At 34.9% G+C, this 18,920-nt stretch overlaps 1 protein-coding gene across 2 annotated transcripts in view; it reads left to right on the top strand.

Moving 5' to 3' along the window:
* CFAP299 (cilia and flagella associated protein 299) overlaps positions 1-18,920 on the top strand; it is a 524,137-nt gene that overhangs the window by 495,559 nt on the left and 9,658 nt on the right. For both annotated transcript variants that reach the window (XM_074318035.1, XM_019719919.2), the window contains exon 5: positions 15,128-15,257. In XM_074318035.1, coding sequence (XP_074174136.1) covers positions 15,128-15,257 — 130 coding nt within the window. The remainder of the gene's footprint in view (positions 1-15,127; positions 15,258-18,920) is intronic.

The raw sequence follows: 18,920 nt of genomic DNA, 5'->3' as shown, positions 1-18,920 counted from the left end.
TCATAGATCGATAAGCCTCAAGAACATCTCGGTATTCATACTGTAAAAATGAGTGATGAGGTTGCTGATGCAATAGCTCAAAATATTGTCATATTCATAAAATTTGAGTTGCCAAGACCTGCCAGTATAGGAAGAATATGTTGAGTCAAAGAATGTTTGTTTTTCTTAAAGAACAGAATTTTAAGCTTATAATTCCAATAGCAGCAGCAATGACTACTTATCTATACAATCTCAGCCTAAGAAAAATACACACTAGCCCCTAAATTTGGTGGCTGTTACCAAATTTCATAGTCTCATTCCTTTCTGGAATTTGATAAGGGAAATCTCCCCGTTGTTTCATTATACCTTCTGTTCCCTTTGATTCCCATGGTACTGTCCTATCCGAATACTCCTCCTGCATTTGTATGTGTAATGACGAGCGGGGAAAAGAAGGAGGAGGCACACAGGCTAGAATTGGGCTAATTGATTATTTATTTAGTAATATTTAATCAACTTATTTAGCATTATGCAATAGTAAAAGACAAAGGCAATTGATAGAATGTGCTAATGACAGAGATTAGAGGTGGTTAAGACTAAACTATATACATTGATACCAATGTCATGTCAAAGGAGCACACATACTTATAAGTTTAAGATATCTCAACATATGTTTACTATTGATCAAAAATCGCTTGGCTAAATACACACATAACATCAGTAAGGAGTATCCAAAAGCAGTAATAAGCTCTATAGGATAGTAACTATTACAGTAGATGCCACAAGCTCACCAAACTGGGGTGGAGAACAGCACTGGAAAAGTCATAAATCAAAAACGTGCCAGGTCTGTAGCTGAGAGAACCTCAGACGTCTCCCACACCGCTGTTTTCTAGTTCCCAAGAATGCTGCTGCTGTTGGCGTTGTTGTTGTTATAGTTGTTGGAAGTTAGGACGTCTTCTGATACTGCAAGCTGCAGGTTCATACAAGTTCCCAGAGATGCTAGAATGATGACAATTCACCAACAAAAGAAGTCTCTACTGTCCATTGAGGCAAGTTCTGATCTCTTACTCTGAAACAATCCAATCCTGTAAAGCAGTCCTGAAACAGCAAATCTTCTGAATAGCAATTCCTTGAAACAGCAATCAATCAATCAGTCCACCTGACGTCTGTTTTATATATCTCTTTAGATGCACCCCAGAGTCAAGTTTTATGTTCCTGCCTCCCTTCTCAAGGAATAGCCAGTTCCAGGAGGGTCTGGCAGTTTCTGATATGAATGTTGTCCATCCGGCCAAAGAGCCAATTCGTCCGGATAAGCAATATCTACTATTCTTGCTTGGGACCATCAGCCCAAGGTCTTCCAGAGCCTGGCAATGTGCCTGTCACATCGTCCTGATATAACTTAGCTACTTCTTCACTTCATCTGCTGATGTGGGTGAAACAAACAGAACAAAGAAGCATTCTCTCAACCCCTGATCAAGAATTTATTTGAGCTAACAATCACCTCACAAAATGGACAGAACAACAAATGTTAGCTCATATCTCCCCTACTCAAGAGAATGAGACCAAACAGAAAACCTCATTTCATGTCTTCCCTGCTCGGGAGAATGAGACCAAAGAGTGACAGAAAAGCAACATCATCTCATATCTCCCCTGCTCGGGAGAATGAGACCAAAGGGGGAATTTACTCAACCCCAGATCATAGCACAGAAATCACCTCACCTATAGGAACAGATAAAAGCTAATAGACAAAAGCTTACATCAACCAATGAAGGCAAATTTTCTTCAACATCTACCCTACAGTATGCAATTCTCTGACTCCTTCTCAGGCTCTTCTCTTATGTATACCCAATGTAAATTGTGACATCGAAAACATAAAATGAGGGGGGACTGTGTCAATGTAGAGCTTTTGTATACATTTGAAGTTAAGTTGTTACCAGCTTAAAATAGACTTAAAAATATAAGATGTTTTATCTAAATTTCATGGTGAACACAAAATAAAAACCTTTAATAAATACACAAAATATAAGAGAAAGGAATTTAAGCATAGCATTACAGAATATTATTAAAACACAAAAGAAGAGAGCAGGAGAAGAAAGGAACAAAGGAATTGCATACAGCCAGAAAACAAAATGGCAATAGTAAGTCTACACCTATCAGTAATCACTTTAAATGTAAATGAACCAAATTCTCCAATCAAACGACATAGAATGACTGAATTGATTAAAAAACAAACAATCAACAACAACAACAAGACCCAATCATATGCTGCCTACAAGAGACTCTTCAGCTGTAAGGACACACAAAGCTGGATGTGAAGAGATGGAAAAAGAGACTCCACGCAAATGGAAATCAAAAGAAAGCCGAAGTAGTTATACTTACATCAGACAAAATAGAATTTAAACCAAAGACTGCAATAATAGGCAAAGAAGGCCATTATATAATGTTAAAGTGGTCAATCCAACAAGAGGATATAACATTTGTAAACATTTAGGATACACTAAGATCATGGGGTCCACTGTTCTCATTCCCACCAAATCAGTAGAGCAAAAGGCCAGATGTGTTAAAGAAAAATTTCTCCTCATAGAAACTGGAAGCATGTAGAAAAGGTGTTTCTTCTAATATTCCTAAGTGCTAGTACCACTATCCATCCAATCTTTCAGTCTAGCAACCTAAGAGTCATTCGTAACACTTCTCACTAATGGCTTCTAAAATTGCTATCTGCTGTATATCCCCTAATTATATCTCTTTTCTCCAACTCCATAACTTATAATCCTTTTTCAATTCTAGCCTGGATTAATGAAACAGACTTTTATCTTATCCCCTGGTTTCTAGCACTCTTCACAGCTAGCCCTTTAAATTCACTGTCTGCCCACTGCCAGAATAATCTATCCAAATTGCGTATCTAACCATGTTACTTTTCTATTTACAACCCTCAGGTGTTCCCATTGCCTAGAGGATAAAGATACTATTGTTTAGTGTGGTAAATAAGGCTTTCTGTGACTTGTTATCTGGGTATATCTCTAGTCTATTTCTCACCCACCTGTCTACACTTTCTGTTCTGTGGAGCCTCTCTACCCCCAGACCCCTATTCCGATTGTCAAAAACATGCATTCCCCATGCTGTCTTATGCAGTTGGAAGGCTATTTTTCCATCCCTGATTCCATCCCTCTACCTTGCTAATTCCTCTTCTTCATTTAAGATTCAGGTCTTGAGTTACTTTCTCCAGGAAGCTACCCTTACATTCCTTCTCTTCCCTCAGTGTGGGTCAAGTTTCCCTCCTCTGTCTTCCTTTCAAATTCCAGGCATACTGTAGTGTTGGGATTATCTGTTTCCTCCTATTAGACACTGAACTCATGAGGCAGGAACTGTATCTTATTTCTTATTCTATCCTAAACACATAAAATTGTGCTTGATGTGTAATATATCCTCTCCATTAATGTTAAGTTTCAAAAAAATGAATGTGTGGGTGAATTAGTGACTTTACAGGCACTTCTCTCAGCTCCTTGCCTTGTTCTAAGTCATGTGGCCTCCAGACAACATATTTTCCTCATTACCTGCAGGAAAAATTGAACAAAAGACTACTTTATGGCCAGAAACCTTCCAAAAGCTTCATTTACTTAAACACTGATTTTAGTAGAACATCTCAGATGGCCTAGTTAGGTAGGAGGAAGGACAGGAGATGGTGCCTAATCTGGGGAGCACCCCTTTAACTTTGCCAATTGACAAAATTGCCATAAATGACGACATGGATTTGGAGATGCCTGGACTAGATTGTCAGTTCTATTCATCTCCATGCACACTAGGTCTCGCTCAGGTGATAACCCTGGTCCTCACACAAGCAATTGTTCCTGCAAGATCTCCCTCATTACAATACCCGTGACATGCCAAGAGGGGCCTCTAGAACACAGAGACTGCACAGAAAGTTTATTTCAGTCACCTCCTGGGTTTGGCCAAGAAATCTGTTAGATTTTAATGCACATACCCCACGTACACCTGGCCTGGCAAGCTCTAGCAAAGCTCAGAGGTTTCTAACCCAGCTCTAATGCATGTGATAAAACAGGCCCAATTTTTGAGAGGGATCACTCTATATGCTGCCTGAGATGAAACAACTCCTTTGTAGCTGCTTTGTTTGTTTGTTTGTTTACTATAAAGGAACAATTTGGCTCACAGCGTTCCCTGTTTGGAGTTTATTCCTTGCCTTTCTCTCCCTAGAGTTTGCTCTCAAGGGAGAATCTTTATTGCTCTTATGGGATATAGGACTTTCGCCTAGCCCAAGAAGCCTGACATACAGTAATAGTTAGCAAAGGCAGGCAATGAAATACTCACCTTAAAACCACAGATTTAATATTGATTTTGCTGCATAATATCTAGAACATTCCATAGCTTCAATTTTCTCTCCTCTAAAGTAGTAATTAATAATAATAATAAATATTTGCATACCCTGCTTATATCACATGATTGTTTTGGACATTCAACAAGAGTCTAAAGGTGAAAGCTCTTTGTAAATGATCAAGTACCACAGTAAAGCAAGTTAACATTGGCAGCAGTTATTTCCATAATATCAGAAAGGTCAGACTCCCTGTGACATCCATCCCATCCGTACACCATCTCCTCACGTTTCTGCTTTGGAAAAGTGCTTCCTCTTCAGTCTCTTGACCACAAATGGCCACACTTGCTTTAAGACTAGCTATTGGCATTCTTGCTTGACCTTGAGGTTCTCACTCTATGATCTGCAACTGAGAGGTACTCCAGGATGTTTCTAATACTTGCTCTGATTGAAAAATCAGAAAGAGCTGTGTGTAACTCATAAATCTGTCTCCATAGCCCACCATGGGAGAGATCTGGTAATGAGTGCATCTGTTATAATCACCCATTCCTTTCCGACTGCTCCACCAGAGGTCCAGGGTTCCCAATGAGGAGGCCAGCTTTCAGTTTAGGAGAATGGAAGTGAATATGAAATCCTTCCTCAAAACCTCTATCTATTAGAAGGGTCGCTCTGCATAAGGAGCTCCTTAGTGGTGACTTAAGAAATATACCCAGGTTACATTATTCTCTACCCTTGAGGACTATTACAATTAGTCAAGTATCCCAAGTATTATATTCCACTCACAATGAGTCCATCCACTTGACACCACACTTTTGGTTCAAAGCACATGACGTGGTGAACATGCCGAACAGGTGCCCATCTGTCTTATTACTCAAGTGAAAATTAGGAGTGATGGCCAGCTGGCAATGAACTCTCCCTCCCATCCATGTGTCTTAAAGTGATAGGAGAGCCAAACTTATGAGCTGTCCTTGCTTCCTTTACTCTGAGTCTACTCTGGCCCCAAAGAGAAGACGCACCCAAAGTTTCTGCACTTTATCAGGAGTTAGTTAAGAATCATATTTCATATTTAATTCTCAGCCCACAGCTATTTACCTTCTGCCTTATCTCCCAAAGTGCTCCTGAAAATCTCTCATAATGGTTAACACTGACGTATGTACATTTTTCAGTTCTTACGTAATATAACTTCTACTGTCCTTACTGTCTAAAATGCTTGGCCCTGCTGCTTTCCATCAGGAAAATCTCATTCGAATCAATTTAACTAAAACATATATTCTTTTTTGACTCCTACTATCCCAAAATATCTTACATAAATTTCTATTGTATTATTTTTCACACTGTTTTGTAATCCTTTGTTTGCATTTTTGACATCCCACAAACTCTGAGTTTTTTGAAGGTAAGAACTGTTTTTTTTTGTTTTTTTTTTCATTGTTAAATACTCGAGAACATTACTGGCACAGGATAGATGCTCAAAATTGTATGGAATTGAATTGAGTGACTCTTCTGACTATCTGTCACTAGGACTTTTAATTTTTTCAAATATATTAATAGTTATACTTGGTTGTTCAATAATTATCTATATTTTCCCAATTGGCATATGCATTTATTAAGTAACTGATTGAATTTGAAATACAATAAATAGCCATGAATAGGAGCCAAATTAACTAACTTATGGAAACAATAAATTTTAGATTTCATATTCTTACCAACCAACTTATCAAACATATGCGTATTTTTACATGGAATATGATGGTTCAGAAAATTAGTTATTATAGAATGTTTTACTGCTTTGATATTATTTTCAAAATAGAAAAAGAACAGGAATATTTGTTATTCTAGATTAAATTTCATGTCTCTATACAGCAATTGCAATTCCATATAATTTTTCCACAGCAACAAAATAAAACAAAAAGGATCAACCATGAGAACACATGTTTTAGCATTGTTTAAACCTCTTTATCATATTTTTGGCAAATTTATGGCAAAACTTTGGAAGCATTTTATACAAACATTGGATAAATCAACTAAAACAGCAATGTTTAAATGGTTTGTAGGTGTGGAGACCACACATCTCAGTTTACCCAGCATTATCTGGGCTTACTCTTGTTGTCTTGGCACAATTATTAGTAGCAACCCATTTCTTTCTCAAAAGGATCCTAGTTTAAACGGTAAAGTTATAAGGTCACCCTACTTAACATTGTCCATTTTGTGCTTTCATAATTTCCATAAATATGCCCTTTCCATTCCATTTGAAGGAAGATATTGATAAAAACAAGGGTAAGCAAGGTATTCTGGAGACAATGACTGTGAAATTTTCTCCCCCTGGTGGTCCAAAGTTCTGTTGCCGCGATCTCATCAAAATATTTTCTCTGATATCAGGAATTACCATGTAAAATAAATGACAAACAAGTAATTGTTTCCAAAAACATGCACAGAGGTCCCCTTATCACTTAATGAACAGATTTTGCACATATTTATTATTTCAACTTATTTGTATAAGTTGTGTATAAGTATACTCTTATACCTATGCACTGAAATACTCAATTCCTAGGATGTCTATCATGGGGAGCAAATGGAAAATTGTTCTTTTATTCCAAAAATCTTAAATCATTTCACATAAAAGATCTCTTAGGTTTTCTATGTATTGTAGATACAGTATGTTTGAACTTTTCTATAAGTATTTTTAAGATGTGAACACTGATACATAAATTGAAATAACGTATAAGAACTTACTGAATCAAAGAAGGCTTTTACAATCAAAGAATATTAGCATTATAAAGAGCCTTTTCAATATATAGTTCAACCTCTGAACTTCAGATAAAATTAAAACCATTGCACGAGGGTTTAGATTTCCTAAGTCCCAGATCAGTCCCAGAACTGACGTTCCAAATCACTTCTCTTAATTTTCCTTTAAAAATAACTTTACTTGCTACTTCTTTATTTTAATTCTGTAATAACTGAAAGTAATATAACCAATTGGATCACAAATAATAATAGTAAAAATGGGCATGTATCATTTATTTAGTGAGTAAACATTTCTTGAGTGCTACTTATTGATACAGAGAGTATAGCAAGGATAAATTTGGAGGGTAGGAAAGAAAATTTCAATTTTTGCTATGTTGAGATTTAGGTGTTTATAGTTTATCCCAGTAAGTGCAGTTGAGCAGGTCATGTGGATCAGCAGCTCAAGCGAGAGATCTGAGTTGGAGAAGGGGTGGGGTAGGTTGGTGTAGAGAAGATGGGTTTAATTATAATGTATTAGGAGAAAAATGTGACAGCCTGGAGAGAATCTAAGTTTGAGGAAATTGTTTAAGCTCTCTTTTCTCTTCTTCCCTTTCCCCTTCTTACTCCTCTTCTACTTTTTTTTCTGCTTTCATTTCTTTCTTCTTTTTTCTTTCTTTCTGCTTTGTTTAGTTGAGATCATTTGCATGTGTTTGTTAGTTCTGGGGAAAGTTTACAGTGAGGTGAGTGATTATATTAGAGAAATTTTGGATAATTATTTTAAGTAACTTAAGAGGCAATAAGGGATGGAATTCAGACCACACATGGAGATTATTTTTATCTTGGAAAGGAAGAGGGGCACCTGTTCCTCTGAATTAAATGGAAGGAGGTAGGGAACATTGTCAGTATAAATAAATGTGCTAGTGATGGCATAGGATGTTGATGATGTTCCCATTTAATGTACTTTATTCTCTTAATAAAGTAAGAGGTGAGGTCATCCTCTGAGAGTAAGGAGGAAAGTAAAGGAATAGGAGACTGGAATAATGTAATGAATGATAGGGAAAGGTAACTCAAAACGTAAAAAATTACAGTGTCTGGAATCCAACTGAGGATAGAGATTTGGAATTTAAAATTACATCAATAGTACAGTATGTTATTTTCAGTAAGAGTTGCCCCAAGATCATATGCAGAAACAGAGAAATGAAACATTTGGATTTGTGTAGAGCTGGTATTTTTTCAATATAGAGACGGTCAACTGAGCACGGAATTCGTAATTATTGGCAAGTATCTTGTGAATGATGGACAAGTAAGGAAGTAAGAAAAAATAATAGCTATTGTAAATTAGGATAAAAAGGAGAAGTCAGGAAGCCAAGGCTTCAATGAGGTCAAAACAGCAGTATAGATGAACTAACAAAAAATTCTAATAGACAATAAAAATTCAAATAGAGTTATGAGTTATTACAACATCTAGAGTGAAGATGTGGATGTAGGTGGCTTAAAAGAAGTGGAATTAAGGTTGAAATATACGTTAATCCATTCTTCATCGACAATTACTTTGCCACTTAAAACTAATCAAAGAATAGCAAAAAAATAAAGAACATATGGATTGATGACATCAGCGAGATAGCCAAGTAGAAAGCTATGGACCCTCATTCCCCCTACAAACACACAGATTTAGCAACAATCCCCAGACAAGTTCTCTCTGTGAGAAATCTAGATATTAACTGAAAGGCTTCTGCACACAAATGCAAAACCTGCTTCAAAGCTAGTAGACAGGTATGGCTCACCCTCTTGCTGGAATCCCTATCCCTCAGCAAGCACCTTATGATAGAAATAAAATAAAATAAAAAATAGCAAATAAACCAACAACAACAACAAAACCTAGCTCGCAGATTCCCTCAGGAGAAGGGATTAGTTTGTCTATGCAGACTTCCAACTTTTCTGAGGAGGCTCACCAGAGGACCTGCTTTTATCCTGCCAGTCTTGGAGCTCTGATAGGTCTTGAACAGTCTGTACACCTAGGGGAAAATGGAGACAGTGGCTTGGGCTGATAGACACCAGAGAATCTACCCCCTGCTCATGACAGAGCAAACAGACAAAACCCACAGCTACCTGCTGCTATGTGGAGAGGGAAAAAGTTGGAAGAGGCCTCCAGAATCTCCAGCCAGGCTGATTGAGGCCAGTCCTTGAAGACTAGGAGAGGTTTCTGCTTTGTCTAACGTACAGACAAGAAAACAGAGAATCAAGGAAAATCAAGAATTGGGCAAAGATGTTCCCAAAAAAAGGAATAAGATGAATCTCTAGAAACTGACCCAAAATAAATGGAGTAATATGATTTACCTAAAAAATAATTTTCAAAATAACTTTCATAAAGATGCTGACTGAGTTCAAGAAAATAATGCATAAACAAAGTGAGAAATTCAGCAAAGAGATAGAAAATATTTAAAAGTACAAAACAGAAATCATGGAGCTAAAGAACACAATAATTGAACTAAAAAAAATTCACTAGAGGATTTCAATATCAGACTATATCAAGCAGAAGAAATGATCAGTAAACTCAAAGACAGGTCATTGGAAGTAAGTCAGAGGAGCAAAAAGAATGCAGAGTGAAAAAGAATGAAGAAAGTTTAAGGGTCTATGGACATCATCAAGGAACCAATGTACACATTAAGGGATTCCCAGAAAAAGAGAGAGTAAAAGTACCAGAAAACTTACTCAAACAAATTATGGCTGAAAACTTCCCACGTCTGAAAAAGGAAATGGACATTCAGATCCAGAAGTTCAAGAGCACCAATTAAACAAATATAAAGAAATCCACATCAAGTCAAATCATAATCAAATTGTCAAAAGTCAAAGAGAAAATTTTGAAAGAATAAGAAAAGTGGTTTGTCACATCCAAGTCCCCACCCACCCATAAGACAATAAGCAGATTTTCAGCAGAAACCTTACAGGCCAGAAAGAAGTGGAATGATATATTCACAATACTGAAAGAAAAGAGCTACCAACTAACCATACTATACCCAGCAAAACTATTCTTAAAAATGAAGGAGAGATAATTTCCAAGAACAGAGAAAAGCTGGGAGAGAGATTTCGTCACTACTAGACCTGCCTTACAAGAAAGGCTAAAGGGAATTCTTCAAGTTGAAATAAAATGATGCTAAACAGAAACATGGTAGCATAAGAAAGTATGAAACTCAATGATAAAGGTAAATATATAAATAAATGCAGGGTACTGTGTTACTGTAATGGTAGTGGGTAAATCACTATTAATTATTCTATAAAAGTTAAAAGGTATAAGTTTTAAAAATAACTATAACAAAAAACATTAAAACACACACTATATGAATAGATGTAAATTGTGATAATAATAACATATAGTACATAGCAGGGAGAAGTTAAAGTGTAATATTTTTCTATGTGTGTGATTGAACTTAAATTATTATCAGCTTAAAATTTATTGTTACAACTATAAGATATTTTATGTGAACCTCAAGGTAACTGCAAAAAAAATTAAAACACTTATAGAAGATACAAAAAAGAATAAGATAAAATTTTCACCCTATATCAATAAAAAGATAAATCACCAAAAACACAAAAGAAGACAGGAAGAGAGGAAAAGACAAACAAAAGAATTCTAAGACTAACAGAAAACAATTAATAAAATGCCAAGAGTAAAATCCTTTCCTATCAATAATTACTTTTAAGTGTAAATAGATTAAACTCCTCAGTCAAAAGACATAGAGTGGATAAATGAATTATTTAAAAAAAAATCAACTATCTGGGTTCTAAAAGAAACTATTCACAATAGGCAAGATATGGAAATTTAATGTCCATTGACAGATGAATGGATAAAGAAAATGTGATATATATATATATGAATATTTATTCAGCCTTTAAAAAGAACAATATTTTGTAATATGTAACAACAGGGATGAAACTTAGAGACATTTTGCAAAGTGAAATTTTGCAAAGACAAGTACTGTATGACGTTACTTATATGAAGTATCTAAAATAGTCAAATTCATAGACTCCAAGAGTGGAATGGTGGTTGCCTGGGGATGGGGGAGTGAAAATTGGGTAATTAATCAATGAGCATAAAGTTTCAGTTCAGCAGGATGGATAAGTTATAGAGATCTGCTGTACAACATTATACCTACAGTCAATGTATTGTACACTTAAATTTTTGTTAGAAAGGCAAATCTCCTGTGAAGTGTTCTTACCACAATGATATAAAAATTTTTTAAAGAGAACTTGTTTTAGATTTATAGTCTGGGTTTGAAACTATTCTAGTACTGACTAAATATCTAAACTTAAAAAATGTAATTATCTTCTCTCAGCTTCAGTTCCGTCATCTGTATAATAGGAATTATAATAAATATTCAGGGCTCTTACTGAAATAAAATAGTCTACATAGATAAAGGAATGGGTTAGTACTGTTGCATATTAAATAAATCTTCTCATATATGTTTTATGACAAAGCCCTTTTTACAGCTTTTACCTCTTTAGGGTTCTGCATTTTCTAATTTTTCCTCTTCACGCCATGAAAATACAATCAAGAATATTCCATCTTCAAAAAAAGAAAATACCCTGTCCTTTGATTTTTTTTTTTTATCCCTATCTAGTGCTGTCCTAGTTTTCTTGTTTTCTCCACAACTTAATTCTTAAAGGAATTAATTTTATACAGTAATTAATCATTTCTCATTTTTCCTTAAATTCTCTATAACGTGAATTTTGCTCCCGCCATTTCACTGCTACTGCTCTCCCTGTAAAATCCTTCCAAGGGCAAATTTTGATGGACTCTTCTTAGGAAGCATTTCGCACTGTTGTCTTTCTCAAAGTACTCTTTCACGATATAGTCTCCTTACAGTTTCTACAACAAAATCACATTCTCCTGGTTCTTTCTGTGGCTTCAGATCACTGTTTTTCTCTCTCAGTTTCTTCTTCTGCTTCCTTTCCTGTAAAGTTGATGTTCCAGAGTTCATCCTTGGTTCTGTGTTCTCCTTTGTCTGTCTCAGCCACCTCTTTGAATTTAAGCACCACTGATACTTTCAGATCTATTACTTCATCTTTAAAAACTGTCTAAAGTTCAGAAATTCATCCATTATCTATTTATTCAATTAATATGCATTCTGTATCTACTCTGTGTCAGGGATGGGCTGAGTGGCAGTATTGGAAATAGGGCAGTAAACAACACAAAGATTCTTACTTTTATTTCCTTGTGTGTTTCATGGGGATTTCAGCTTCAATGTGTCCAAAAATGAACCCCACCCCCCCTTACCTCCTGCAATCTGTTCCTTCTCTTATATTTTATGTTCTAGTAAATAATTCCAACTACTTAGTAATTCAAACCAGAAATCTGAGAGTAATCCTGTATTCTTATCAATATCTCTCTCTTCACCATTGAGTCCACTTTGTAGTATCTTCTCAAATCCAGCCCCTCATTTTCATCCAAGTACACTTCAGGATCACCTTGGCTGTGCATGACTAAAATGGGATAATTGTTTACCTACTTCATGGGGTTGATGATAAGATTAAATGAGATAATAGATTCCTTAGGCTCAAAATAATTGATAATTATTAAGTAAATGTTATCTTTATTAAATACTAATAATTATTAGCTATTTGAATTGGATTTGAAATGAAATCTGTTTCCCATCCCTACCAGAAGAACAAAAGTATTGACAAACAATCCAAATTGATTCAGTAAAATATTAGGTTGGTGCAAAAGTAATTGCGGTTTTTGCAATTATTTTTAACCTTTTAAACCCCAATTACTTTTGCACCAACCTAATACCATGTGCTCTACACATTAACTTTTTAATATAAAGAGTAAATGTGTGTGTGTGTGTGTGTGTGTGTGTGTGTGTGTGTGTGTGTTTATACATATGTATATATCTATACATACAATCTGTTTGGACTTTAACAAGGCTTTCATTTAAGGTCTGAACAACAAGGTAGATGTGAAATAAACCATGACATTTCCGAGCATTGCTATGACTCAAGCATTTTACTGGGATTACCGATATGTACACATCTCATAAATAATTATTTAGAGAGACTTATATGTAAGCTTTAGAATCACACCCATGTCCACTATTCCAATTTAGTAATCTCCTACCTGAACAGCCAGTAAGATGGACATCAAATTATCTGTTATGGATTGAACTGAATTAGAGAACCCAGTTTGGGTGCATAGTTAAACTGTTTTCTAATACCTTTACCAGTGAATTGAATTTATCTCCAGTACTATAGGCTGCTATCTACTGTCATCCTACAGGGGGCTGAGTCTTCCGTGATAAACTTCACTTATGAAGGCCAGCTAAAGTGAGGCCCCGGAAACCATGAATCTCCGCTCCTTTCCTCAATGCACCAGATAGTCAGTCCAGCTCCCTTTTTTTGTGTGTCATTCGTTGATATGTTTATTTTTTTTCAAGATTTTTATTAAAATATACCTAGCATACAATACAACATTAGTTTCAGGTGTACACCATAGTTGCTCAACATTTATATACCTAAAGAAGTGATCACCATGATAAGTCCAGAACCATATGACACTGTACTATTTTATCACAATATTATTCACTATATTCCCTACGCTGTACATTACATCCCCATGACTTATTTGTTTTATACCTGGACATTTGAACCTCTTATTCCCCTTCATCTTTCCCCCTGTCCCCCACTCTTTTTTTTTATTTTTCAATTACAGTTCACATTCAGTATTATTTTACATTAGTTTCAGGTGTACAGCATAGTGGTTAGACATTTATATAATTTACAAAGTGATCCTCCTGACAACTTAATCTAGTACCCACCTGGCACCATACATAGTTATTACTCATCCCTGCTCTTTTTAGGAGGACTGAGTAAACATAGTTGGAAAACTACTTTTCCTAACTTTGTGCCTCAGAAAGGGAGACACTCCTATGTCTTGGACATAGAGTAGTGGAGGAAGAAAGAGAAATAGTTCTCATGTTATGCCTGTGATATAAATATATGATTTATGTAATCAGTCCTTTCTGAGTATTAAAACATTTGAGGGTAAACATTGCATTTTCAGGTTATAGCACAAAAGTTGATGCTTCAGAAAACAATATAATTCAGAGTTAACTTAATCAATGAAATCTCTTTCAAAATGAAGAAGGGGAATAATAGAGGGCAAAACAAACCAGAAATAGGATAATATTAGCCATAGTAGGAATGTGTCAATATTTGAACATATTAAAATAATATTAGAAATGTGTTCACAGGAATGAGATATGCAAAATAAATATATTGATGATTCTTCCAACTTGTGACAGTGTTAAATTCATTTTTGATAAGTAGGTACAAAACAAGACATGAAAAAAATAGGACATTTCCATAGATAACAAAAATAAAAGGATAAACTGCAGGCAAAGTTGAACAATAGAAAGAGCACACATATGCTTTGAAACACACAGATCTGGACTGAAATATTAGTTTCATGACATATTATTTGTAGAGCCTTAACTATCCTGGTTGATCTCCCCTAGTCTACTTGCCTTGTCTATGAAGTGAGAGCAACTTCACATGGGTTGTGACAGAATACATCACATCATGTCTGGCCACTGTAACCTATCAGATGCAAATTGTTCCCTCAGTCCCTTGGAAATATAATATTGAAAAACAGAGCCTGAAATAAATAAATTAATTTGTTTTTTAATGAAAAGAGATGAGTTAGCCTGCCTCTCCTTCCAGTAAACAGTCTCTGAATACCCTGAATACTCTTAATACCTTGAAGAGTCTGAGCTGGAAAAAATAGCTTTAAATTGCTTCAATTTTCTTCTTGACTTCCTGGGAATATAATACTGGAATAACCCCTAAGTCCTAGAGTGTCCAAACCGGGAAATCATGCAAAATGGCCATAAATATGTATCTGATTTGAGAAATATGTAAATGATTTGAGAATAACCCAGTCTAAGGTCTTGTGCAAGAATTTAGGTACACATATGTTCTACACGGTTATGCAGACTATGGTCAGATTCATTTATCTTGAAACTGAACTGCCCCTAATATTTTCTGAAATATATTTGTCAGTTTAATGTATTACACATATTAATTCCTAATAAATATTTATTTTTATAGCTTTTACAACTGGGAGAGTCATATTGCTGTTTGGAATTCAACTCCCAATTATCAAGTGATTGCTGGTAATCCAGAAGGCTTACTTTTCAAATACAAAAGAGACAGAAAAATTCTCAATGTGGACCCAAAGGTAAGTCTGCTTTTACATTTATCTCCAAGTGTTACTGTATTTATACCATTATTCAAAAATCTATTAAATGTTGGACTGCTTTATGTTTTTAAATCTAGAAATGAAAAACTATGTTGAAACTTAGAGCATGTATTGTTCTTAAAAAATTCCAAAACTTAATGAATTATCTGGTATCAATAAGGAAAAGTTTAGGGGGAATTTAAAAAGAACTTAGAAACGGGAACACTTCTTGATACCTAGCAGCAGAATTAGATCTGGGAGCCAGTTGGTCATGCATTTGTTTGTTCTGATCCTGGGATCTCCAGTCCCTTTTTGCTATAAATGGGGAGATGAGTCATTTTTGGGAGAGACTCTCACCTCACCTATGCACCCAGAATTCTAATATCGCTTTCTATATGTAACTAACACTGAAAACAGGATGGTCTTTAGTGTATTTTTAAGTATTAACTTAGAAAATACATTTTACTTAAATATTTTAAAGATATGACCTATCATATTTTGAATTTGTTCAAGGACAAATATTTAAATCTTACATATTTCAAAGACTGCATTTATATCATGATTTTTAATCATGACTTTTCATGTTTGGGGGTGAAGGTTAAAACTTGACTTAAAGTCGTATGTGCTTGAATGCCTTATACTTTTTTTTTTTAACTTTTGAAAAATATTTTACTCACATGAGAGCACCAATCTAAAATCCAAAGTCAAGAAAAATATTTTTTCATAGTGAAAGAAATAGGAACTGTATGATATGCCTGGGATAGTGGCGAAGATGGGACAAAGAAAAAGGGGAATATGGTTCTAAAAATTTTTCCAATACTTTTTAGAAACTGAGAATCAGAAATAAAATTATTTTTGTTTCATATCCACTTAGTGTATTTCCATGCCATAAAAAGTGCTCAATAATTTTGTGCTCAAAGAATGAATGCATGAAATTCTGTAGCAAGAAATGGAGTACTGTCTGTAATCAGATACAGCTCCAAATATCAGAAACCCCAAGACAAGGACTTTAACAGAAAAACCTTCTTTCTTTCCCGTGTGTGAGTGTAGACAATGTCAGTCCAAAGTTGGAATGGCAGCTCCACAGTTATCTGGGCCAGGGAGGGCTTCATCCTCATAGGCCAAAATAGATTTCCAGCCAAAACCACCACATTCCACACAGAATTAACAAAGGGAATTCCGAGGGTGCAAAGGACATGCTCCCACTGCCTTTTAAAGACATTTCCCAAAAGCTACCACACAAATATTCGCATATGTTCCAAAGCAAGAACTTAGTTAGATGGTCCTATCTAGCTACATGGAAGACTGGGAAACGTAATTTTTATTCAGATGATCAGTCATCTGAAAACAGAAGTTCTGGGAAAGGGAGAAGAGAGGCTTGGGAAGCAATTTCTGACACAATACTATCTCCTTCCAAAAAACATTACTCTCTTTTTGGTCTCAGGTTTCTCATTAGTAAAATGAAGGACTAGACCTGAAAATCTTTAGGGCCATATTTATCATAAATCTGTGAATACCAGGGAAGCTTATCAGCACACCTTTTTCTCTAGTGGTACCTCTTTACTTACCATAAATGGCTGTCAAATATTATTAGTTGGGACAAAGTACAGAAAACTTAATAAATAGCATTTACAGAGTATTTTCCTTTTAGAAAGCTATATATGTATATATATATATATATGAAAAGATGTAACATTATTAATAGCTTCATTAAGATGTGTGAAACAAATATTTGAATCAGTTTTGAATGACATCACACTTCAACTATTTGAAGGCTCTATTTTAACTAATGGCATATACATACTTCAAGATTGTATGTCATGAATTATACTTTTTATGGTCTTTCTGGAATCATTATTAAATGCACTTTTCAAAGATTTAGTCAAACTAAAACACTTTTCAAAGATTTAGTCAACAACCCATGAAATGTAACATTTTCCTCATTTTTTTCTGAAAAGATCTTGAATATAATTCCAAAGATTCATGATGAGTCTGAAAGAAAGGTATTTCCCAATCCTAGAGAAAGAACAAGGGTTTAGTTAATTAGTGATAAGAGTAAAGACTTATTGGATGGGATACCTGATAATATTTGGATACATTTCTTTAAATTTTATCTTTTGAAGGTAAAACTTAATAGCTGACTTACTGGCAAACAATATCAGTCTCAGTATCAGTAAATGACATTCTAGGCCTTTACTATTACCTGGCAACAAGGCCTGGAGAAATGCATTTCACCTCCCTGGGCTTTCATGTTCACACCTGGAAGATCAAAGTGTTTTCTTTTCTGATCTCTAGGGTCCCTCTACAGCTCCAGGCCCAATTCTTAGAGATTCTGACTCAACTGGGCCCACAAGTACATATTTTCATAAGCAGCCAGTGTCAGTCTGCTACAGATTGTCCATGAAATACAATTTGAGAAAATCTCCATAAAAAATAACAATAATAATAAACATAAAAAATAATAATAATAATAATAATAATAATCTCAAGAGATCTGGCACTGTGTTCTGTAACGTAAGTGTCCATATAACACATGTAGCTTAATTTGTATGGTTAGATATAAAATGAACCAGTACATCCCCTATTTAATTTCTTAATGTGTTCACCTTCTTCAGAGCCATGATCCTTTTATATTTTATTCATCCACATAGCATCTGTTACAGACTTACAGGAGAATCAAGAAATAAGCTAAAATGTCAAGTTTTTAAAACTACTAATGCGCAATGATAAGAATTACGTTTCACACTCAATATTTTTCTTAATAATTTTGCTGAAATTCTTCCTAAGATAAACACCTTCTTATAACTCCACAATGAAGGTACTCTAAAACATTGTAAGAACAGTACAACTCAACTCTCTTTTTCCTTCCCTTCAAGTATTCTCTTTGAAATATTTTATGCTTCAAATTAAAGAGGTCAAGATAAATGAAAGGCGGAAACAGTGATAAACAGGATGTGTTTCTTTTGTACAGCACAGATGTGGACTCATTAATTCTGAAGTATGGTTCCCATGAAACATAGTTGTTTGTGAATGGTTACAGTGGAAAAAGCAAATTGTGCAGGTCTTAGAACAAATAATATGTGTTCATTGGTTAAGAAATTCCAAATGCAATAAGAGTTTGGTTGCATTGAAAACAGGACCACTGGCTTTAACTTCCCTGCAGCTGTATAACATCTGGAACAAATAAGGCAAGTTTCTATTTTTGAGTGAAGAATGCTTGTTTGAGTGATTCACACCCACCAAAATGTTTCCAGTGTATTATCTTTAGAAGGATTGAGTGGAAGCACTTTGCACTCACTCCCCTACATTATCTGGACAAATGAAAAAAATAGGCATTTTTCTTTTGCTTTTATTAAACATTAACCATGGGAGAGTTTGCTTTGAGTCTTAGCATAGCATAAGTGGTCTAAAACCTTCATGATGTACTAATGAGAGAGATTGTATAAAATAGTTGAGATTGTATAAAATAGAGTGTATAAATAGAAAAAAAAATCTCCCTTAATTACATTAACTGTTCTCTCCTTTCCTCTCCCGTTTACTAAATGTGAAGCCCATCACCTGGAAAACTACCTGGTTAATAGATGCTCAATAAATATTCATTAATAAATGATTGAATGAATGATTCCCTACAAACACATAAAAATAGTGCTACACTAATTAAAA

This window comes from Rhinolophus sinicus, linkage group LG02 (genome assembly GCF_036562045.2).
Source record: "Rhinolophus sinicus isolate RSC01 linkage group LG02, ASM3656204v1, whole genome shotgun sequence".
Taxonomy (NCBI): domain Eukaryota; kingdom Metazoa; phylum Chordata; class Mammalia; order Chiroptera; family Rhinolophidae; genus Rhinolophus; species Rhinolophus sinicus.
The sequence above is the reverse complement of the archived record's forward strand: the minus strand, read 5'-3'. Positions and strand labels throughout refer to the sequence as shown.